This window comes from Crocodylus siamensis, chromosome 4, assembly GCF_052110815.1.
Source record: "Crocodylus siamensis isolate JL-2025a chromosome 4, ASM5211081v1, whole genome shotgun sequence".
NCBI lineage: Eukaryota > Metazoa > Chordata > Crocodylia > Crocodylidae > Crocodylus > Crocodylus siamensis.
The window spans coordinates 224,887,975-224,912,228 of NC_143398.1; the positions used below are offsets into that span (position 1 = coordinate 224,887,975).

Sequence of the window (24,254 nt, forward strand, 5' to 3'; positions counted from 1 at the left end):
CTTCTGAAGTATGGACACCTACCACAATTCATTGCAATTTTTTTGCCTGCTTCATGTCCATATACAAGCAGTGGTTCTCAATAATTGATCTATCATAGATCATTTTTATGGGAGTTAAGTAAGGCTACATCCTCACTCCAGCACTCTTCTTGATATTCTTCACTGCAGTGCTACATCTGACTACCAACAAGCTTCCAGTTGGAGTGGAACTAAACTACCAAATGAATGGTAAGCTGTTTAATCTCATCTGACTTGAAGCCAAAACCAAGACCATCCCAACCTCAATCAAGCTCCAGTATGCTCATAATGCAGTAGTATGCGCTCATGCAAAAGAAGACCTTCAGGCTATCATCAGTGTTTTTACTAAGGCATACACGGAAATTGGACTGACACTTAACATTTAGAATACTTAAGGTCCTCCATCAACAAGTTCTTAATGAACAGACCCCAGCTCCGATAATTCAGATTTACGGTGAGACTCTGGAGAAGGCTGAGTAATTCCTATACCTTGGAAGCCATCTTTTGCAGAAGACTACCATTAATGAAGAAATCCAGTGTCACATCAAATATGCAAGTGCAGCCTTTGGATGCCTGAGGAAATGGGTGTTTGAAGATTGCGACATCAGATCCAAAACCAAGTTAATGGTTTATCAGGCAGTCGTGATCCCCACCTTGCTGTATGGAGCTGAGATGTGGATAACGTACAGGAGACACCTAAAGTCATAGATTCATAGATATTTGGATTGGAAGGGACCTCAATAGATCATTGAGTCTGACTCCCTGCCCTGGCCAGGAAAGTGCTGGGGTCATCTGAGCAGGGGGTTGGACAAGCTGGTGCATGTCTAGCTTCCTTTTAAAGACCCCCAAGGTAGGGGAGAGCACCACCTCCCTTGGGAGCCCATTCCAGATTCTGGCAACCCTTACCATAAATAAGTTCTTCCTGTTGTCTAACCTAAAGCTGCTCTCTGTCAGTTTGTGGCTGTTGTTCCTAGTTACTCCAAGGGGTGCCCTGGTAAACAGAGCATCACCTATTCCTTGCTACTTCCCCCTCGCCCCTACCAGTGAATTTGTAGGCAACCACAAGATCACCTCTCAGCCTTCTCTTGCAGAGGCTGAAGAAATCCAGGTCCCTCGATCTCTCCTTGTAGGGCTTTGCCTGCAGGCCCCTAACCATACGAGTGGCCCTCTGAACCCTCCTGAGGTTGTTCACATCCCTCTTGAAGTTTGGCACCCAAAACTGGATGCATTCGTCCAACTCCTGACCAGTGCTGCACAGAGGGAAAGTATCACTTCCCTGGACCTGTTTGTTATCCACCTGTTAATGCATGATAAAGTGTGGTTAGCGTTACTGATCACTTCATCACATTGATGACTCATGTTCATCTTGGTGTCAACAATGACTCCAAGATCCCTTTCCACTGCTGTGCTTCTGAGAAGGTCCTCCCCCAGCCTGTAAGTGTGCTGGCAATTCCTTCTCCCTATGTGCAGCACTTTACACTTATCTTTGTTGAACTGCATCCTATTCTGTTCTGCCCACTTTCCCAACCTGTCCAGATCCACCTGGATTTGTTCCCTACCCTCTAGTGTGTTAACTTTACCACATAATTTGATATCATCTGAGAATTTGGACAGGGTGCTTTCCATGCCCTCAAGTCACCGATGAAGACATTGAACAGCACAGGTCCAAGGACCAACCCTTTTGGGACTCCACTGCCCTCATCCTTCCAGGCCAATACCAACCTGTCCACCACCATTTTCTGCATGTGACCCCCACCTGACTCTGTAATCATCTATGTAAGTCACTGGAAAAGTACCATCAATGCTGCCTGCAGGAGATCCTTTGAATTCAGTGGGTAGATAGATCCACCAACATTAGCATCCTCTCACAAGTAAACACCATGTGCCCCAGGGCAATGATCATCTGACATCAATGTTGCTGGGCTGGCCACATCATCTGGATGTCAGACTCCAGACTCCTGAAGCAAGCTGTATTCTCCCAGCTCAGTCAAGGCCTACACTCAAGAGGAGGGTAGAGAAAGCACTTCAACAATATTCTCCTGGCCAGTCTGGGAGGGTTGGCAATCCTATCCCTCAATAGGTCTCTCTTTCTCTGTCTCCCAAGGGCTTCTTTGTACCACAGGCTTACAGCAGCAGTTTCTAGCACTAGTAAGGATGGCGAGAGGATTAAGAGGAGATGGACAGTCCTGGTGATTGCCTTCTTTTCAGGTTCCTCCTCTCTTTCTTCCCAGCTAGAATATTTTTAAAGGCTCGCAACATAATGGAGAAGCAATGAGAGCTGCAGAGGAGGAGACAGAGAGGTAGCTTCTTACAGAACAGCAGTCATGCCTTCTAGTGGCTGGGGATGAGAGCGTCAGAGGAAAAATCCTGGCTTCTGAGACAGAGGCAACTGCGGGACTCTGACACCAGACAGGAGACAAGTAAGATCTATCACACACTTGGCTATGGGTTAGTCATTCCACAGATTTATGATTTTACTTTGTGCCATAATGCGTAATGTATGAAAAGATAAATATTTTCCATTCAGTAACATCTTGCCTTTTCATCTAACTCTATAATTTTAATTATAAAATGAACATAACCTGTATCAAATTATGATTTTGTTAACATATTGAATGAGGACAAGAAAAATAAATACCAGATTTTGTACTATACAGGCACATGAAGGTATAGTAAAAAAATCTGGTTTCCTTGACCACATTGTCATAATATGCATATATAACTGCTTATTGAATCCAGGCTGTGTAGACAACAGAAAGAACACTGGCTCCATACCATCACAATGCATACCCACAACAAAGAGGAGGAAAGAACAGGCTCTTTCATTGTGTGTTTCTAAGTATTACCACCATAAGGGCTAAAAACATTACCTCTGTCTGAAGTATATCTATGTATCCATGCATAAGTTATTCACTGGGTTCCCTGAGCACAGTTGCTGAAAATATTAATATATTCAAATTATATTCTAGCTACTGCAAAAACAGTAGATCAGACAAATGTATTAAAATCTCTTCAGACAAAAGGAGTCATGTTATTTATAAAGTCTCCCCCTCCCCCTTTTCTTAAAGCCCGGAACATAAACCTTCATCATATATAACATACTAGAAAGCAAGAAGATCCTTAGATGTCAGAATGTGGGTTTACATTTGAATGTAATCATAGAACGCTGACTATTATACTTCCCATAAACAAATTTTCACTGATATTATGTAACTTGTGCTGTTTGTAGAGGAATAAAGAAGAGGAAAAGGCTAACTGAAATGCACAAAGCCATCATTCAAACCCTGAAGTTCAAAACACTCTGGGCCAAATCTTGAGGTTGGGACAAACTGCACAATAGAGACAAAGCATTGCAAAACCATTTTAAAGCATACATCTGCACTCCTGTGATCCTGGGGTCACTATGTGCAGAGCTGGTTCCCTGGCTTAAGTCAGAGTAAGGTGAGGGCTGTGTGAGCTTATGCTAACTGCCCTGAAGGGTCAAAACAACAGCCAGGGGAACCAGGGATTTGTGCCGATGCTTCATCTGCTCTAGCCACACTTTCTTCCCCCTGCACCAGTGGACAAAGAAGTGCTGTCAAAAGTTTTTGTTTTTTTTTTACTAGAGGATCCCCCTGCCCGCCTCCCGCTTGGCATTGAGGTGACTCTCCTGGAGACAGACACACAAGATGTATGCTTATGTTCAAGACAGCAAAGTAACATAAAATGGCTGCGGCATGCACAAGAAACTCACCCAGTTACTTCAGTTTTAAGCTTACAGAGTTTCATCAAGTTGACACCCTTTTCTTCACCTATCCCCTTTAGACAATATTAACTTATTGGTTTACAAAGAGAAGAACTTCTACCAAAGGAGAGGAGGCCTTTGCTATAGACCAGTGGTCTCCAAACTTTTTTGATCACGCACCCCTATCAGTAAAAATTTTTGAGCACGCACCCCCAATATATATATATTTATATAAATAGAAGTTCTAGTATTTTCTTCCTGCACCCCAATGGATCGTCTTGTGCACCCCACTTTGGAGACCACTGCTATAGACAGTAGCCAGTCATCGATAAGATGTTTTCCTTTCATCCATATTTCAGGACTTCTCACTGTCTTACAAAGAGATATGGCATATTTGACAACACTTTACACTATTCAGATTTGCATCTCTGCCAATGGCTGTGCTAAGGTCTTTTATCAGTGACAACAAACAAAGTAGGTGGTCGTCTACCTCTTTTCTTGCTTTAAAAATAAAGTGACACTTTTTTCACAGCCTGAAATGATTATGGAAGCAGAGATACTGGTTTAACTCATTGTGAATTATTAGTGGAAAAGCGGGTCTCAGAAGTACATTACATCTGAAATATTTTTCGTCACTTGAACATGTGCCGTCCAGAGCTGGCCCTGTTCTACCAGTCACAGGGAACAAACATTTCACATTCACAGATGCTCTTAATTTGGTGCGGTTTGGAGTGTAATTTAGATCAAACGTATCCATGTAAATGAGTCAGGGTTTCTTAATTAGGTGCCTCTAAAGAAAAAACTTGGACCACATCAGTAGGTGTGGTGCCCACAGTACTAGAGTCTTTCCTATAGACGAAGCTTAGTTTTGTTCAGGCGTACTGTAGGGTGGTTGTTTTTTTTTCAGGCACAATAATAAATCTGCAGATGGCATAGACATAAAGACGCTACTTCAGAAGAGCTGTCTAAAACACTGTCTCTTTGGCAAATGCCTTAAAGTAGGTCATTCTGCTGTGATTTTAGGTTTATATTTCATTGCCAGCTTTTTGTTCCTATTACAAGTAGGTTGCATTCCAGTCCACAGATTTGCTCTTAATTTTTCAAACTGGTATTTGTTTATAAGAATTTGTAGATCTTCATGAGAAAATGGCCAATATTCTGTCAGAAGTACTAATCATGCACTTGACCACAAAAAGAGATGTATGAAAGTGATAATCTGGAGATGCTGAAATGTGAAACACTGTTTTCTGAAAGCAAAAATATATTGATTTCTCTTAGCATGATTGAAATGGTTGTTGCATCTTTTGCAATGTGTGAAAAATGGTTTGATCTAATGTAATTTCAAAAGTCTTACAAAGCAGAGTTATCCATTGCCCTTGTTGATCAGGTATTTGTTCTTGCTTTTATATATTTGTCACTGACAAGCAGATATTTTATGGTACATACATATAAAAAATAAAAACCAAATAACCAGGCTCTGTTTTCCCATCAAAGCGCTCACCATTTACATGCCAAACTCCCCCTAGCATTAATGCATTACCTGCATAAATTCCCTTTCAATCGATGATAGAATAGTTTCCATTGTGTTATATTAATTATTTTGCATGGAACACTGACATTTTGGCATTCAAGTCTTTTTTTTCTTTTTAGTCCCAATGAATAGTTTAAGCAATATCAAGGCCATTATTTATTGTGCAACCTCTTGTGAGAGAATCCAGGATCTTGAGTTAGAAAAATGGAAAAGCATTGCGATTTTGCTCCTTGATTCTAGGCTTCAGCTTGTTGGAGTCCAGTTCTCCAGGATACTAAAGATATTTCCTGAAATGTGCTGAGCATCCTCCTTTCTCATCAGCAAAATATTTGAGTTACAAAGACACTTGAAACAAAGCTAACGCATTGTGAAATCACATAAATACACGCACCAAAGCTTGTGTAAGTGCAAACCAGAAGCAGGCATCTTGCACAGTCCTTATTAAGTGGAAAGATCATGGACACAGTAGTTGCAAGTAAATCAAGAGAACTGAGAACACCTGACTCATTGTGGCTAAGTATAGAGGTTCAGAAAGCCCCTTGTGGAAATGCTCTAACTTCCTGCACTTCATTCGAAGTGGTGTAAGTAAGAGAGGGAGCTGGTGGAACAGATGTTCACTGTTAAGTGGGGAGGCTTGCAGCCTGTCCGCACTGGCCACTGTGGGTGCTCCTGCACCCCTCTCAGGAGGCTGCCAGAGCGTCCCCTTTCTCCAGCCCGCCCTGCTTCCTGCCGGGAGGGCGCCCCCACAACGTGACAGCTGCAGTGTGGTGTAGCCCAGCCAGCACTGCTGCAGTGGGGAGACCCCAGAGCCTTTCCTTTGCAAAAGCCGTGGCCAGGCAGTAGTGTGCTGCTGCCTGTTCAGGGCTGCTGCAGGGGAAGGGCTCCTGGGTCTCCAGGTCAGTGACAGCTGAGGAAGCGGGGCTTGCCCACTGCTCCAGCAGAGCACAGGAGCTCTGCCTGAGGCTAGAGCGCAGCCCCGTGCAATGCATCCTGGGATAGCAGCGATCATGCTTGTTGGGAGCTGACATAGACATTCGATAATGTGCACTAACAGAAAGCACTTTAGGTTGGTACACATCCATCTAAGGTTAACTTAGAGCAGGATCTACCATTTTTAAAACACCTTATGTGCCGTGAATGTCTGTTTTTGTTATGGCTGTAAAGCACTTTCTGCCAGCTTAAAGCACGTTAAGTGAAATGTCTATACCCAGCCTGCATGCCTGGATTGCCACCCTGCTGCCCCGGGAAGCTCTCAGGACCCCAGGTAGGGCTGCTGGGGCCAGCCCAGGTGCTTGCTCCAGCCTCCCCTACCCGACCCAGGGCAATTTTCTGCATGCCACAGCACATGTGCAGCGGTGTGCCAGGGGACAAGTAGCAGCGGCACAGCTATTTGCCGCCAGGGGAACACACATGTGCACTCACAGGGATGCGCCCTGTGAGTCTACCTTTACATCTTTTGAACACATGGGTGTCTTGTACACAAATGATTTATATTATTCTGCACAAATGTATTTAAATTAATCCCCTTCATGCAAAAGAAATGGCAGTGCAGACTTCATATAACACTTACACATCCTTCCTAGAAAAATTAGGTCTAGTCATGCTTCTTTAAGTGAAAAGAAAGATTTCATCTAGTTCAAATACTCATAATCTTCTCACTTTGCTTCATTCAGTCAAAGTGGGACTGATTCTTGATCAGAGTATTCTTGTTCCCAGTGTTGCTGTCCTGAACCTAAAGGTCAAGACTGAGAGAAGTGCATAAGTCTTGAGCCTAAGCAAACCCCTGATTTAAGAAAGACTTGAGTATTTATGTGCTTTCCTGTAAATCCCTGTATTTATCTTTGGGTTTCAGGGCTCTGCAATTTCCCTGAGGTCTGATGAACTTCACTGGAATTTATGGTGCTTCAATTTCATAATGAACCTCTCAGCCAAATTAGTTTAACCTGCTGAGTGTGTGTGCGTGTGCACCTCTGTGTCTGCATGTATTTGTTTGAATTCATGTGTGAAAATTTGCACAGTTTACTCCAATCTTCTGGCATGTAAAGGAGAGTTTTCCTGAGCTTAGATTCAATTGCTGAACTTGCTAAAACCTGCTGATCTGGTGGTGCAATACATATTTTAGGAAATGCAAGTCACATGTACATGCTGCTGCTCTTCTCCTCCTCCTCCTCCACAAAAAAAAAATGTAAATTTTGCAGACATCCCATGCTAAATACTACTAGTTGTCATACAATAGCTTTAATTTCTGATTTATCCTCAGTACTCTGGGTATTGCTGCTGGACTTGTCATCACATTGTCATTGCTTCCTGTTGCGTGGGCTATTGTTGGGTTCTTCATATATGTGGCTCTTTTCCACACAACCCCTCCCCCTTTAATAGGTAAAAATAAATCTATTTCATTGAATGTAGCTTCCAAAAGCCCGTATGCTTGGAATGCAATAAAGCTGACACACACTGCATCATTGGATGCTCTTCTATTCATGGTGCTATAAGCATGTGAAGAGCCAATTTTTTTAAAGCCAGTAATACAAAAATGTCTCTGATATTTTGTGACTTGTGTTGGAATATAGTGTTCTTGGGTATTTACTTTTGCTTGTGATCAACAGACACTTGATGAAGGAGTGGCATGCAGGGAAATTGATTGAAATCATTACTATAATAGGGGCAGGGGGGGAAGAGACACCGATGATTTCTTTTTTGACTGAAAGAACAAAAAGCAGAGAGAGGCTGTAACTAAAAGCTTGTAGCACAGCAAAGCATAAGTGGCCTAAAGCACAGGAAAAAAATGGAATGAATTAGGATCTGAGCATCAAAGGTGAATCACAAGGAATTGGCTTCTACCCGGGTAAGGCAGCCAGATAGGCCACAGTAACCGATCCACGTGATAAACCAAGAGGCACTGCAAAGCTCCCCAGACAACTTGCCTGAAGTGCTTGCCAAAGAGCCAGATGCTGCTGCTGGAAGAATATCTTCCATAGTTGGGCATCTGGGTTCAGTGCTCTCCATTTAAAGAAGAGGGGAGAGAGATTTGTAAAGTAAGTCCAACCCCATTTTTTTAATTATTACCAAATATACTTCATAGGTTAAATAATACATTTAATGCTTTTACAGAAAAATGAATAAAAAAATCAAGGAACTGTATTTCTAATATATCATCTGATCCTTTTACTTCTTCTATGCTAGTCTATATTAAATTAGGGAGGCATGACAATCTAGTGGTTCCAGGAGAGCACCCTGTGTGATAACTCCAGGTTTGTTAAGTTTGCTGCTAATTTATGCCATGAATTTGATACTTAACTTTGTTGTGCCTCAGTTTCCACTTGTGTAACATGGTTATCAGTGCCGCCTCAAACTGTTGTTGCTGGTAAAGCACTTGGGATGGAAAATCCTATTTATTCCTCACTTGAAATGAAACTTCTCAGTCTGTGCATTAAGTACTGAGGATGGTGACCTCAAAAGGGTGACGTTTTCCCCTATGCAGAGTGGTAATACAAAGCTCATCCAGCTCTGTTTTCTTTTTTAAGCCCTCAAAATAGGATTTACGTAGTATAAAAGGACTTCAGTGGTGCCTGGAGTTCCTGTACAGGAAAGAAATTCACCTCCATAAATATACAAGAAACGGTGAAATACTGAGCACTTGTGGTTTTCATGAAAGTATAAACAAATCTGTGAAAGGGGATGAGGCAAAACGAAAATGTTAATTCAAGAGAACGAGCCATATTCTGCATTTTCTTTAATTGGGAAAAATCCCCACTGACTTCAATGGGAGTTCTGCTGCATTAAGTATGGTAGAAATTGGCCAATTGTTTGACACAGATGAGAAATATTTTAATAAAAGGAAAAACAGCAGCCCTCTGTCACTCAACTATTTCTGTTACCAACTCTAATAAAACATTTGTTGTGGCATGAAACTGCCATATGAAAAATGCCACATGATTTGCCTATCTAGCCCTGAATTTTGCCTCTTACCTTATATTTTCTATGAACAGCTGAACAAATTTCATGCAAAAATCAATGGGAAACCCATGGTTTTGCTCTTCAACTGCAAGCTACTCAAAGCAGCAAGTGCCTTAAAATCCAGGTGCCCTGTCTGTACCGTAACCTGGAGGCACTCTTGCCTCAATGACTTTTGCCAAAGCCCAGACTCCAGACTTAATAAATTATACTCATGATACAATATATTCACCAATATCAGCTGGGGGGTTTTTTAAAGGGCATGAGCTTTTTTAACACTCCCCCACTCTACATGGGGGAACGCAGAGCTATTTGAATCTTGTGGATGCTCTGTGAGATGGGCCTGGCTGGTGCTGGGTACAATGCAGGCAGACACTCTGCATATTTTCCAGTTCAGCTCTGTCAATACCCCACGGTTGGTTCTGCTCTGTTCTGCTAGTACAGCACAGAACTGCTCTTGCACAGCAGTGACTGGTTTTGTCAAATAGTCCATTTGGGTCTCCAGATGGGAATCTTTCTCCTCAAGTTGATTTCACATGTGATCTTATATCTGGTCTGAATCCAAATCTTCATAACCAGAAAGCTATGGAGTAAAGTTACTGTGCAAGCTTCCTGTCATCAACAATGATGCTACTGGATAAGGCAAAGAATTGTCCTCAGCGATAGGTGCAGTGGCAAGAGAATTAAGGTGCCTCACTACAAGTTCAGAGGCATGAGTTCAGCTTCTGTTTGGACTTGCGGTGAAGGCTGCTTCCAGCTTCTAATAGGTACCTGTTACTTGGGCTGATGAGTTAAAGGTGGCTGGGTATGATGCTACTTAGGGACTTGTTACACAGCAATTTTGGGTGGCTCCTGGAGTTTTTAACCCCTGGATTATGCACACATTAACACCTGAAACTTGTTTTAAGCAGTCATTATGCGGTTCAAAGTTTATGCACTCCAGGGCAGGATTATCTCTGATCACTAAGGTATAGCCAGGTTACAGTACACCTCAGTGTAAACACCCTACCTACCCCCTTCTCCACTGACCTGGATGGGGCCCACTCCCCACCACCATCCCCAGCACCCTAGAACCCTGCTCACTGCCCCCCCACTCCCCTTATGCTTACTTGTGTTGGCTTAGAAACGGTATTTAAAGGCCTGTTTTTTGGGAATTGGCTTATAGGTATAGATATATGCATTATAAGGGGTCAAGATAGGAAGCAGGGGTTAAATGGATATTTGAAGATCTTGGGAGACACGCACAAAGCTTTTCATGGCTCTGGAAGTAGACGGGCTGTCCAGCACAATAAGGCCAACGGATGGGCACAGCCTGAGAATTGAAGGCGGGGCGTGCCATAACAGGAGATCACAGCCTTCAAGGCAGACATGTTGTCTAACACAACAAGGACACATAGTCTAGGAAACAGCATGGGAACCAAAGGAAGAATATACCATACTGTCCCATAACACGAGGTTAAGTGACACCAGCTACAAGGCCTCAGAGAGCAGTGGGGCCTAAGTCCTGGTTTTGGGGGAACAGACCAAATTAGGACATGGCCTGGAAGGCTACGTGGGTGTGTGACCACAGAGAGACAACCAACCAGAGATAGCCACACATGAAGAGTCATCAAGGGGGAAGGAGAATAAAAAAGCACAGACTTGAGATTAACAAAAGGGTCCCTCCCTTTGTCTCATCTGTCCTGTCCCTCTCCATTTTGCTCCCTAAGAGGGATCCCCATCCCTGTCCCCTGGGAAGGGTCCCCGAGGCCACCATGAACCAAAGACATACCAGTAGCCCATCTCATGTATCCCACAGGAGGGGGGATGTGGGCCTCGGCATCCCACCTCCAGATTGCTGACACCCAAGAGAGCCTCAGAGTGCAGCCTGCATCCTGACCAGATGTACTTTGACTCTGATGACAGTCCTAGGATTGGTAGATATAGAATTGTTTGATTGTTTGTATTGTTGCTTTTTTGTTATCACTCTGTATCAGTAAATTCACCTATTATCAAATGGCAGGTGTTGTGGTTGGTCTGAGGGTTGTGCCCGCCTGGAACAAAGGTATAGGTGCTGGGTCCAAATCCAGTGTCAACAACTTGTAGCTGCCCATCCTGTCTGTCCCAGGGGAGCAGGCAGGGGATGTTTAACCCTTCCTTGCCTGCTCCCCTGGGACAGACAGTATAGACAGCCTGTAGTAAGCAGGGGGAGCTCCAGGGGGTAGAGGGCAGAGGGAAAGACTGGAAAGGGAGATGGGGAGGAAATTGCATCAGTCCTCCAGGCCCCTACTGGCCTGAACATATGACTGCTCTGAACTCAAGCTAGCACTAAGGGCCTTTTTCTACCTTACACTGCAAGCTATACAAATGTTGATCAGTGTTAATGCTAGCTCAGGTTTGAAAGAGTCACACTTCAGGCCAGCACAGGCCTGGAGGACTGAAAGTTAAGAATCCCTCCTCCCATTCCAGGCTTCTCCCCTGCCCCTGCCCCTGCCCCTCCTGAGGCTCCCCCAGTTTCTCCTGCCCCATTGCTGGGGCTCTCCCTGCACCCCCAGGACTCCTCCACTCCGCTCCAGTCACTTACTTGTGACTGCCTTTGCATCTCCCCAAGGGGGACAGGCAGAGAAGAGTTAGCCTGCCTGTTTGTCTGCTCTCACTAGGCTGCTGTTCTTCTCTGAGCTGAGCCTGCCCAGAGAGCAGCAGCTGTGGCAGTGGCTGGGCAGGCAAGTTAATCCTTCATTGCCTGCTCTCTTGGGACAGGCAGCAAGAGTAGCCACAAGGAAGTAAAGGGAGAAGGGGGTGGGGGACAGGTGAGGTGTTTATACTAAGGTGTAGCCTAAAGTAACAGGAACTGGGTAGCATGGATCAGAGATAATCCTGCCCTGGAATGATGTAACTTTGAGCCTCAATTCAATTGTCCAAAATTATGTCTTTTGACTCAAATCAAGCTAGGTAAATTCAAAAGTACATTTTCAACACTATTCCTGTATTCCAGACAAAGTTGTATCATGACTCACCTTGTGCAGCTCCATTGGTTTTACAGGAGCTGCACGGCATGTGAGTCAGTGTAGAAGTTGGCTTATTGACTGTAGTTTTTCAGAAGAGCCATTGAAAACATGAAGCACCCAGTTCTTCTGTGTAAGTCATTTACGTCAATGGGGTTGCATGGGCTTAAATTAAAGCAGAATTATTTCCCGAGTATAGGGAATGCATTCTAACAAGGCTTTCAAATGTGCATGTATTGAAATTCCAAGCAAACAATCTTCCTCTTTAGTCTCTACAGACTTTGATTACATGCTAGGATAGCTATTTATCAAAAGCTCCCCTACAGATGTTTAACAAAATTGCAGCAAAGGAGATAGTGCATGTACAGGGGAAAGATGCATTAACTTCTGAACAGCAAGAATGTAAGCACACATGCTCAGTACAGCCAGCTACAGACGTTACACTTCTACTGATATAAGCGATCAAAAACTGGTCTATATTTGTAATGGAACAGAAGTTTGGCACACAAAACTGGTCTACACCTGTAGCAGAACAGAAGTTCAGCACACACAGACTGGTTAAAAAATGGCAGAACCCGATCTAAGATACACCCTGCCCACCAAAGCCAAATGTGTGTTCTGTTTGCTACCAATCTAAACTACGCCACCTACAGAAAACTGCAGAACTTAGATTTGGTTCCACCTCAGGCTTTTTTAATGTCTGTGCCTCGCCTAGGTGTGCCAGCTACACCAATAGTGTGGAGATTACCAAACCATTCTCACAATGGTGATCTGGGGACCCAACTTGCAACCACCCCGTATAGTGAAGAGATCTGAGGAGTACAGTGGGCATAGCTAAGGCAACAGAAGAAGACAACCGTGAGACAAGCAGCCATGTCACCAGGTTTTGTTGAAAAGCATAGTTAGAGTTGTTATGCTAGTCAGGATCCCCTGAGCATATGGCCATTCTTTTTCTTTGCCTTTGCATGTTCAAGCTAGAACCAAAACAGCTAACCTTGTACACGTGATCAGATTCCACTTATAGCTCTGATTAAGGACAGTAATTTGGATCATCGTACAGGAAGTGGCTCCTAGGTCATAACATAATTATTTTTTGTGTGATACCTTTTGATAACCCATATTTGAAGGAGATACAATCACACCTTATTTGAAATAGGTTTAATAAAGTTCAAAAAATACAAAGTGTTTACATTTACAAAATGTAAATACCCTGTTAATAAAGAGTTCTGTACATGCTCCTTTGTTTGTCTTAGTCTTTTAGGTTTCTGGGTCTCACAGAATAGACCCTTTCTAGCTCACAGACAGCCCCTTGTTTAAGAGGATACTAACACTTTTCCTTCTGCCTCATTTTTTAATGATTCCAATATGACATTTATGTCCAGCTGCTGTATTGTGATGCAAAGGCTCATAAAACAGTTCCTTCCTCCTTCTAGAATGTGTGCATACAATATCCCGTACTGACTTTCTATATGGGGAATGAGAATATTGCTTCCATACTACTCACACTTGAAATGGCCACATATCTCTTCCTCCCTTGCACTGCTGGTGTATAACTGTTTTACACAAGCACATTTACTAATTTCCTGGGTTTTGCTACAGTGATATTTGGAAAAATATATACTTATATTTTGTTGAATAAGAAAATACATTTATTTAGACCAGGGGCAGGCAATTATTTCAGGCACAAAATCACTTACCGAGTTTTGGCAAGCAACCGAGGGTCTCATGGGTAGTTCTGCCCCTTGACAGGTGCCCTGCCCCCTGTTTGCCATCTTGGGACTGGACGTCCCACCCCCTAACTCCTGACCTTTGCCACCAGAAGTCCCTCCGCTTCCCCCCAGAAGTACTCCTTTCAGCAAGGGATTTTGCCATCTTGGAACCAGAAAAATACCAAATAATATTCTAAAAAGTAAACATCTAAAACATTCATTAATTTGATTTCAGAAAATATTTTTGTCCTAGTTTACATGTGTTAGTGTAGTGTACATAGAGGTGATTGTATATAATAGCTTAAAATGAAGTCTTACTCTTGTATATTTTTGGGGGGGTGGGTATAGGTTTGGGGGCATTGTGAGTATGTGGGTATATCGGGTGTCGTTGTATCTGTGGGGGTTGGATAGGTGAGGGAGCATGTGGGTATGTGTGGATATGTGGGGTGTGGGTGGGTATGTGGTTTGTGGGGTGTATGTGTGGGGGAAGGTGGCTGGGGTATGTGAGGGGCTGTGGGTGTGGGGGTCTGCATGTATAGCAGTGCAAGGGGGGGTATAGGTGTATATGTATGGTGGGATGTGCACATGGGACTCACCCTATGAACACACACACACAATTCCTCCCTACACACATACACAGAGACCCTCCCCAAACACACCCACAGAGTCCCTCCCTACTCACTCACACACACACAATCCATCCCTACACACACCCACACAGTCCCTCCCTACACACACAGACACACACACAGTCCCTCGCCCCCATACACACACAGTCACACACATAGTCCCTCCCTATACCCTCGCATACACACACACACCAGGGTACCAGGTAGCCCCATGCTCCCAGTCCAGTGTTGCAGCCGGAAGTCATGTGGTGCTGGAGCAATGCTGGGACAGGAAGGCAGGGAAATGACTTGGGGTGGGGCAGGACTGGGTTCCTGCTTCCTGTTGTATGCTCCCCCTGGGTCCTACTGCCCCTGGCTTCTGTTGCCTTTGACATGCAGCCAGGAGCAGATAAATATTTTCCAAATTTTTTAGGGGTCCCACAGACCAGATAGAGTGGCCTGGTGGGCCGGATCCAGACTGCGGGCTGTATTTTGCTAACTACTGATTTAAATGATACATGTGCCTCTCCTTCACGTGTGGAGTTGCTATAAATACATGCATTGTGAAGATGGCAACTAATAATATACCATTATTTAATTGTTTGTACTGCAGTTATGGCCAAAAGCCTCTATGTGGGCCCAGCTGTGCCAGGTGCTCTTTATACACTCAGGAGACAGTTCTTGCCCTGAAAAGATTCTAGTCTAAAGAGACAAGACACACAAAGAAAGCCTTATCGCAGTTCATAGAGGAGGACCCAAGGCCCAGAGAGATTAAATGATTTACCCAGAAACTGAACCCAGGTCTCATGAGTCAGTCCAGTGTATGAGCTATAATATCAGCATTCCACTTGCAAACAGCCACTGTGTCTATCTGTTACAATTGTTTGCTAGGATCAGGAGTAGCACTGATTTCTTCTGATTGGGGACAGTGCTACAACATTACTGTTTTCTTATATAGACATACTCACAGCACACATGGGCTTCTGGGAATAATATTTCTTCAGCCATAGAAATACAGACCTCGGCTTCTTGAACTAAAGTTCTTTCTTAGCAGATAGTTTTTCTAATAACCCCAGTTAACAGTGATACCTTTCTTATCCTTTTTGAAGACTGCCCACTGAAGGATAGCACATAGAGAGAGGGTGCATTAAACTAATAAGAAGGAAATGTTTTTTCCACAAGGCTAAATTCATTTCTTGAATCTCTTTACAAGTTTATTCAAACCTTGTCATGCCCAATTAAGTAGGACCATCACACAAATATATGGACTTCCTTTTTCAATTTAGCGTTCATTTGGTAGTTGGACATATAAAGGACCTACACATATTGCATGTTCAGACCTAAACAGTTCAGCAGAAAGTGCCAGTATAAAAGCACCATTCATTAAAATCTGGGTTTAATCTGTTGTAGTTTAATTATTTTTAACATTGGTTGACTAAGACCTTCTATGCCATTTAAGCCATACGTAAGTTGGGAATGGTCCTGCTTTGAGCAGGGGGTTGGATTAGATGATCTCCTCAGAGTCCCTTCCAGCCCTAATTTTCTGTGATTGTATGATAAGCCTTATGTTAAATTCAGCTTTACTCTAAAACTTTATTTAGGAAAACGGCACTTTCATAATCCACTGGTCTTCCTGCCCCATTACTGACTTTTGTGAGCTCTCAAGAACCAGTGTAGCCAGAAGACCAAAACTGGATTATAATCTATTTTGTAATCTGTTTTACTTGCCTTATTTTACTGAATATAATGCAACTACAAAAATAATTTGTCCTAAAAGAAGCTTTATTATCCCTGGACACATCTACACAAAACATTTACTGCACAGTTGACTAATTAACTGCACAGTAAATGTCTCGGCATCTACACATTCACTCCTATTAGAGCACACAAAAATAATAAACTCTGCAACAGTGTAGGACTTATATTTAAATAAAAGTCCTACTCTGATGAGAAACTTTTGGGGGCACAGCAGTACACGTGTAGGCTCTGAGTTGGCTCGATGGGACACAAGAATCTTTCAGTGTGCGGGTTACCTGCCAACTAACTCCGCGCTGAAGCTCCCTTGTACCACAGCACATTGACCCAGGTCGGAGCAGCCCTGGGCTGGCAGGCTGGCCCATTGGCCTCCTGCCAGCCAGGGCTGCTGCGATCCAGCTTAGTGTGCTGCAGTCTGAGTGCATGTGTAAACTGCATGCCCAGCAGCTTCCGGGGAAGCCCCACAGTTTATTGCTGCTCATTAGAGGCACATGTAGATGTGCCCACTGATGCCATGAAACAAAATACAATTCTAACATCAGATCTTAGCTTGATTTTGCAGGGCTCAATTAATTATTTCTTGTCAATTGAACCTAATGGATAAGCAAGAAACCAAGAGATAAAAAACAAGAAACCCTACAGTGCCTTTTTTACAGACTAGATTTTTGTTCCACATACCAGTTTATAAGCATTTTTTCTAGAACAAATGCACTTAGTCTTTCCTAAAAACATGGGCAGGCACTGCACAGCACTGAATTTTACAATAAGCTTCCAATCTACTCTTCCATAAACTGCATATGACTTATACAAGGTGAAGGCTCATTTATATGAACAGAATCATGTTGGTTACACCCCTTACAGTGTTCATAGGCCAAAAAGAAACAACACAGGGGGTTAAGGTGGGGGAGGGGGGAAATATACTGATCTTGGAGTGATTCAAAGTTGAATGCCTGTACACATGCTAGACTGCTCTGCACTATATTATAGCATAATTTGCAGTATATAAGAACCTGATGAATAGTAATACAGACTGCCTAATCCTATTTGTACAAAGTTACTATGTTTTACATTTGCTAATAAAAAGAGATGATTTTTGGAATAGAAAAGTACAGCTCTTATCAGAAATGGGAGGTGTGTAACTATTTGAAAATGATACTTAATTCTGAAAAAAAATACCAACCAAACAGAAAAACCCTGTAATTACACTTTATTTTAGGTAAAAATTCCTAAAGGATTTTGACAACCTTTTAAGTCCCCTTAAAATTCCCAATCCATTAGTGCCATAGTTTAACTTACTTGTTCAGATGTTCAAAGAGGATCTTCATTGTGTCATGGTTTGGTTTAGGGAGTTTCTTTACAAGACCCTTTATGGCTTTAACACGAATGGTGTTGTTTTGGTTTTCTGAAGGAAAACAGAAATAGAAAAAAGGTATAAGACTTGAGTTCACTTCAGGATATCTTTTGCCTAATGTTATATCAAATATCTGAGCATCAAGAGCTAAATTTAGATGCTATGGTTAAAATGTGGTTACAAGGTAGCTATATTAGAACATCTCTCACCTTCTGACATATTCATGGACAGTCTATATAATAGTTTGCAAGGGATTACAACATCTTTCTAAGGGGTTTAGCAGGCCTCTTCTGGGCCAGATAATTGACTTTTTATCCTATGCATTTTTTCTGGACTACTAGATTAATACAAATACAAACGTGACAGAGCTCACATACCTTTAAAAAGTACATGGCCCTCTTATTAAGTGGTATTTTACTTTGGAACTTCACTCCATCAGCAATCCAAATCTGCCTTGGACACTACCTTAAATCAAGATATCCCATAGTCTTTACTACCTCTGTATGCTTTTTTCCCCTCGTGTGACACCAGCAGCTATGATGCTTCTCTTATGCCCTGGTATCTCTATGTCATGCTTGCAGTCCATAAAGCTATATATGTTAATTCAATATTTTTTCCTTCTAGCAATCTGCTCTTTGCTGCAAACAATTCCATTTTTAATCCATTGCCTAGAATCAGTTGTACCTATCCAATCTTTTAACTAACCTTGTGAACAATTCATGTTACAAATATACAAGTAGCAAAAGAATAAAGGAACAAGGCCTCTTTTGTCCTGAGGAATCTATTTGATAGTATGACAAGAATGTTACTGTTGCCTTGGTAAGGATAAATCTTGTAATTTTTTAATTATTCATTGTTGCAGAGGCATCAAGTTTGTAATATTGCTTATGACTGTGATTTTTGCATTTATTTGTATGAGATGTTAGCACTAAAGCAAATATATATATATAAATGGCTTTCATGTAATAACAGATTAGATAAAGTCCCAGTAGGTCTGATTTAGAGAAGACATCTTGCATGTTATACACCCTAGATAACCTGAGAATTCTTTTCTGATTTTATCATCTATGATTTAATTATCACCTATCATTCTTAGTATATTTTAATATTCAATATTCATATTGCTGTAGCTCCCAGAGACCTCACTCAAGACTGAGTTCCAACTGTGTTAGGTGCTGCACACATATAAGATGACACAGTTTCTACTAGAGGGCTTATAGAAGCAATTTATATCAAACATACATTTCATCATTTACACTGAGTTTAATTGTAAATACTGTTCAAAGGAAGCTTTAGTCTTTACTCAACACAAATCGCTATGTCCCTTTTCTATTAATATTTGTTACATATACTTAGAAAAGACTAGGCCTCAGATTAATCAGTCGCAGTCTTATATTCCTTGTGAAAATATTTCACGTGAATTTAGGACCAGGGAAAGTTTTGAGAATAACAATCTTAACGAATGATAATCTTAAAGAATAAAGCTATTAAGAGAACAGATGTAAGTGTGGGGGACAGAAGAATGATATTCTATATTGTACTGTCCCTGTATTTTGACTATGATCTGTAGGATCCTAACTGTGCAGCACCTTATATTGTATAGTTGCAAAGCTCAGACAGTCTTTGGCCTCTGCTAAGAGTGCTTACATAGGTGCCAGTAGTGGTGATCATTTTGTCACATGAACACCTTATGATTGAAGCAACTAATTGAAATGGTATAAAATTTTAGCAGGTTATTTTTCAGGTGATAACACTGGGCAGGATTTTCGATTTTATGCAATAGTTCATTGGTCTTAAGAGTTGTACCCAGTTAGCTCAGGTTGAGAAAAAAATCAACAGCATAGGAAAGAAAAAAGTGAAGCCACAGGGCAAGATCCTATTCCAGCAGTTGGTTGTCTAAGTGGTCTTATGTGCCTAAATGTGATTCTGTGCCATCCTGTTCAAGTCCCTAAAAATCCACTACTTTCATAACAGACTGCTATCTTAGCCTTAAGATTTAGAACAAAAAAGCAGTGAGAAGAAGAGGGTCTCATCTTTCTTTTATTAACAGTCTTGCAGGGATGTAATCACAGTGGAGCAGGATCGTACTTCGGTGCCTAAGTCCACTTATGAACTTAATAGATGGTACAGAATCTGACTGTCAGTACTTGCCATTATCAAGTTCAGACTACTTCAAGGGAAATGCCATATAGTAATCACTCACTGGTCACTGGTATGGGCTCAGAAAATTCCTCTCCCCTACATTGATTTGCATGGGTATCAGCGTGGTGTCCACCTTCTACCCCAGAAGCAGCTGCATTTCAGAGATCAGGGACATGATTTCCATAAGGATACAATATGTAAGACACATAGCCATTGAAATGCAAGAAAATAATACAAGATAATAAATGCATTTTGAAAATCTTGTATCCGCTCTTTATTAAGGTAGATTCTGTCTCCTTTACTAAATAGCTAATCACAGATGTGGCCAATGGCTTGCAGGACAAGATATAGTTAACTGAAGGCTAACACAGAGCAATCCTAGAAGAAATTGTGCATAAAATTATTTTATGAATCAGCCTGTTTGTTAATTGTTAGCCTATTGTAAAAGAAGAAAAACAGGCAACATGTGGTAACTTTAGTCAGCATTTCTGAACTGGGAATGATAAACACCTCTGCCTAGCTCTGGCATTTATCAGTACTGAGATATTATTACCACATAGAGTCACAGCATGGTTACTGTTATCATCGAAAAAAAAGAGCCAGCTAATCTTAATGGTTTGTAAAGCCGTTACCTGCACTGGTCTGACATTTATCATGATCATTTTACCACATGAGTCCTACATTGCAAAGGTATTTTATCTGGAAGGGACATCACTATGAATTATTATTTGCAGCTAGGTAGAAAATTGTATGTTGTAGATACCTTTTCTCATTATAAATCACAGTCACATTTCACCATTTCCCACACAAAGCTGCTGAGCCTAGGCTTTTTGCCATAACGCTTATTCTCTCTCCCTTTTATAGTTCCATGAAAATATTGGGTTCTCTTTCATTAAAATGCTTGATACTGTTTTTTTTTAAATGCTACATATGCTTGAAATATTTTACTTTAGAATGGTTCAAAAGGAAGTGTTCTTCCACTTTACAAACTGAAGTTGATAAACTGTTTCTTTTTTTAAGGCTTGTTCAGCTCCTATCCTAGTGGCCAGGCTTGTCTTCTGCTCTTTATCCTTTCCATGGAATATTTAACAGTGGATCAGATACAAGTTCTTATACATGATTTGAAATATCTATGTTCTCTTTTTCCTCGGTTCCTTGAATTCCACTTTTAAAGACATTGGGTATTCTTCCTCCAGTTGCCTAAGTGGGAGGATTTTTCATGGATGCCTCTTTATCAAGTTAAAAAGAAGGGGGAGGTAATTCTCACTGGAAGATTTGTGTAAAGAGTCATTGAGGAAGTATCACCAACTATGTGTTTCCTAATGAAGTCCATTAATATACAGTGTAAAGGAAAGGAACACATTTTGTCTGTATTGTACTCTTTGTAAACTCTAAAGCTAAGTCCAGAAAATGAAATAGGTTAATTGTAATATTTTAAAATAACAAAAGGATCCTTGTTAATCACAAGAGTGACTAAAAATCCTTGGAAATTTAGATATTCTTTTGTCTAAATTGATTCACTAGGAATAAATTAATCAGCAAACCCTCATATCTAAGAAAAAAGGAGAGGATATTTTAGTCCTTGCATTTTGGGAGAAATAAGGAACGAATACAAAACAACTGCAGCAAGTTGAGAGAGTTTCAAGTACTACAGCTAGTACTCCATGTAATATTTTGATAATACATATATTTAGAAGGTAGGTTATGGTATTTAAATATAGGGTAATAGAGCAAGACTGTAGTGATAAGCTCTTCTTTATAGTGAAAAATGAATAAAAAAGCTAAAAGCATTTAATATTATATACTTTTTTTTTGTATATGAGCTTTGGATAAACACTGAAACATATTAGAAAACATGATGCATCTGTAACGTTAACAGTGGTTGGGTGAAAATGAATGAAGAAAGCAACCTTTAGCTTTTGTGTCCGTACTGAATACTTGAATAAAGCCCACCGAATCTTTATTTTAATCATTAATTTTAAATGGACGGAGATGTTTATAATGAGCCACTTTGTTTTAGAACAGGAAGCTCAAGGTTTATCTCCAATAACTTACATTTGCTAGGAAGGGATGTATGTCTCTAACCTGACATGCGTTCATTATTTTGCAAGGTACTGGAGTCTGACCTTTGACCCTCCTCAGACCTGCTGCATTATTCATGCCTGACTGACTTTGTCTAGCTTTACTACAGTACCCATTTCCCTTTACCGGAGTTTCAGTTACTTGTGCATGTTTAATGTTAAATTGGCAGTTATGGCTCACATTAATGCTTAATTTTATCTCAAGCCATTGGTCTCTTTTTTTTTTCTTCTGCTAAGTGTTGTGTTGCTGGAAAAAAAAAGAAATTAAACTATGCTATATGATTCTGCATATTATATTGACTTATTGAGCTGTCATCTAGTCCAAGATTTTTTTTTTAAAAATGGTTTTCTTCCTGGTTTGGTTATATTGCTCTTCTCACCACTTCTATGTAAGGTTTATTCTGTGTTCAAAACATCACACACTGTTGCTACAGCAGATTCTATGTCCCAAGAGTATTTTCCACAATTCATGATTGAGTCAACTGTTAGAGGGCTTTTTTGTGGGGTGTTTTGTTTGTTTATGTGTTTCCTTTTAAAGAGAACTGAGAGGTTTAGGTGGATTTCTGAGTGCTAATGAAACTGCGAGACTTATGGTGCTGGCTACAGCCAGCCATAGTGTGGGCAGACGCTCTGTGAGCTTCCCCACTGTGCTGCTGTGCAAGCATCCCTGCTGTTATGTTTGCTATAGTTTTAATGTCTGTGAAAAATTCCTGATGCAACTAAATTATGTTATGCCCTCTTGTTTATGTAAATAAAACACCCGATTTAGCCAATTTGTCTTGCCCCTGCCCATTTTAGAAGCTCTCCCCCAGTCCAAGAGCTAAAATTTCACCCCAGATACTATCAATTGCTTCAGTGGTATCATGATGTGAAAACTTCCTTAAAACAGAATGCATACTGCTCTTGATTCTTCAGAGGTACTGAATGCCCACAATTTCAACTATAATGTAGTAGATTGTATTATTTAGTACCTTTGGACACCAAGTCCATTTTGGCTCAACATGCAGATTTCAATGATGATAAAATCCCTTCACTCTCTATGATTTTTTTTAATATCACTAAGAAAAACAAGCCTAATTGTAACCTCAACTTATGAAACATAAAACTCTTTGTCTTGATCGTCTGCAGCAGACAATGCCAATCTTATTGCATACAAACATTATGAAATACTACTACATTTAAAGAAAATCCATAAGTAGTGTTCAGACTAACTAATGTTTGCTATAAGGACAATAACCAATTTGTAATCTGAATTGATTTACTTTTTATTCATGCCTGAAAAATAGATGTTGCAAAAAGAAAATGAGAATTGCATGAAACCTTTTTATATAGCCAATTGACAAATCTACCAAATGTGATATAGAGGAGAGTTTTCAATGAATATTCATACAACTTTTGCAATCCATTAGCAAGACTTAAGACAATGAGTTTGCAACTCTGTCCCATTTAACAAAAATATATGTGGAATTAATGGGAAAATAGCACTTACAAAAGTTAAACTTTAATGTATCAAACTCCAGGTGCCAGAGTTCGTGCGAAATAACCAATAATAGTCATTTTTTACATATTTGATGGGACTGATTATGCAATGTGCAACTCTAAATGGCTTATAGCACATTGTAGCATGGTTCCATCCCATTGGCTACAGTAGGGTGCAGGCAGATGGATGACAGTGACAAGGAGAGAAGTGCTTTTGCTTAGCCGTGCGTTAAGATGCCATCCAGAAGCTCTGTGCACTGCAGACACTTCATTAGGATGCCAGGATAATGGTAAACTACCACTCAGAGTGACACCCCATTTCCTGCTTACTGAGCTCTCCAACCTCGGCAGATGTCAACAATCTCACAGTGCTACAGAGCAGACCTAACTTTCCAGTCACTTTGACTCCAATTTTTTTCCCTTAACAGTGCCATACATTACATGCAATATGTAACAGCAAGACCAAACAGAAAACAAAATTTGCTGCCCTAATTATAACAAAGCAGCATTTGACTTAGGTATTGCATGCCCAGTGTGCGTGTAGCCAGCTAGGCATTGTAAAAGACGGGTGTTCTTTGTTAGTCAGTTCTAAGGATTAATTAGACTTAGAACTTTAGTAGCAAATAGTTAAAGAATGATCCCAATAGAGATGACTGGTCTTCATGACTAACTTCCATGTAAGTATGGGGAAAAAAATTGCTGAGCTCTTTCTGGTAGATTTCATATTCAGTTTCAGCTTTGTACATGCTTTTCTGCACAGAAAGAGCAGACTTGAGCATCTGGATGGTGTGATATTTTCTCTGCAAATGCACAACTCGAGGCCATCACACACCTCCCTAACAGCAGTTAAAGCCAGCAGAGACTCTGTGCTACAATACTTAACCCGCACTTCCTTCCAGGGGAATAAAAATAGCTGGC

At 41.1% G+C, this 24,254-nt stretch overlaps 1 protein-coding gene across 1 annotated transcript in view; it reads right to left on the reverse strand.

Annotated features, from left to right (window-relative positions):
* Nucleotides 1-24,254, reverse strand: part of ARHGAP15 (Rho GTPase activating protein 15) — a 507,565-nt gene that overhangs the window by 18,833 nt on the left and 464,478 nt on the right. The window contains exon 13 of the mRNA XM_090041263.1: nucleotides 17,580-17,685. Coding sequence (XP_089897389.1) covers nucleotides 17,580-17,685 — 106 coding nt within the window. The remainder of the gene's footprint in view (nucleotides 1-17,579; nucleotides 17,686-24,254) is intronic.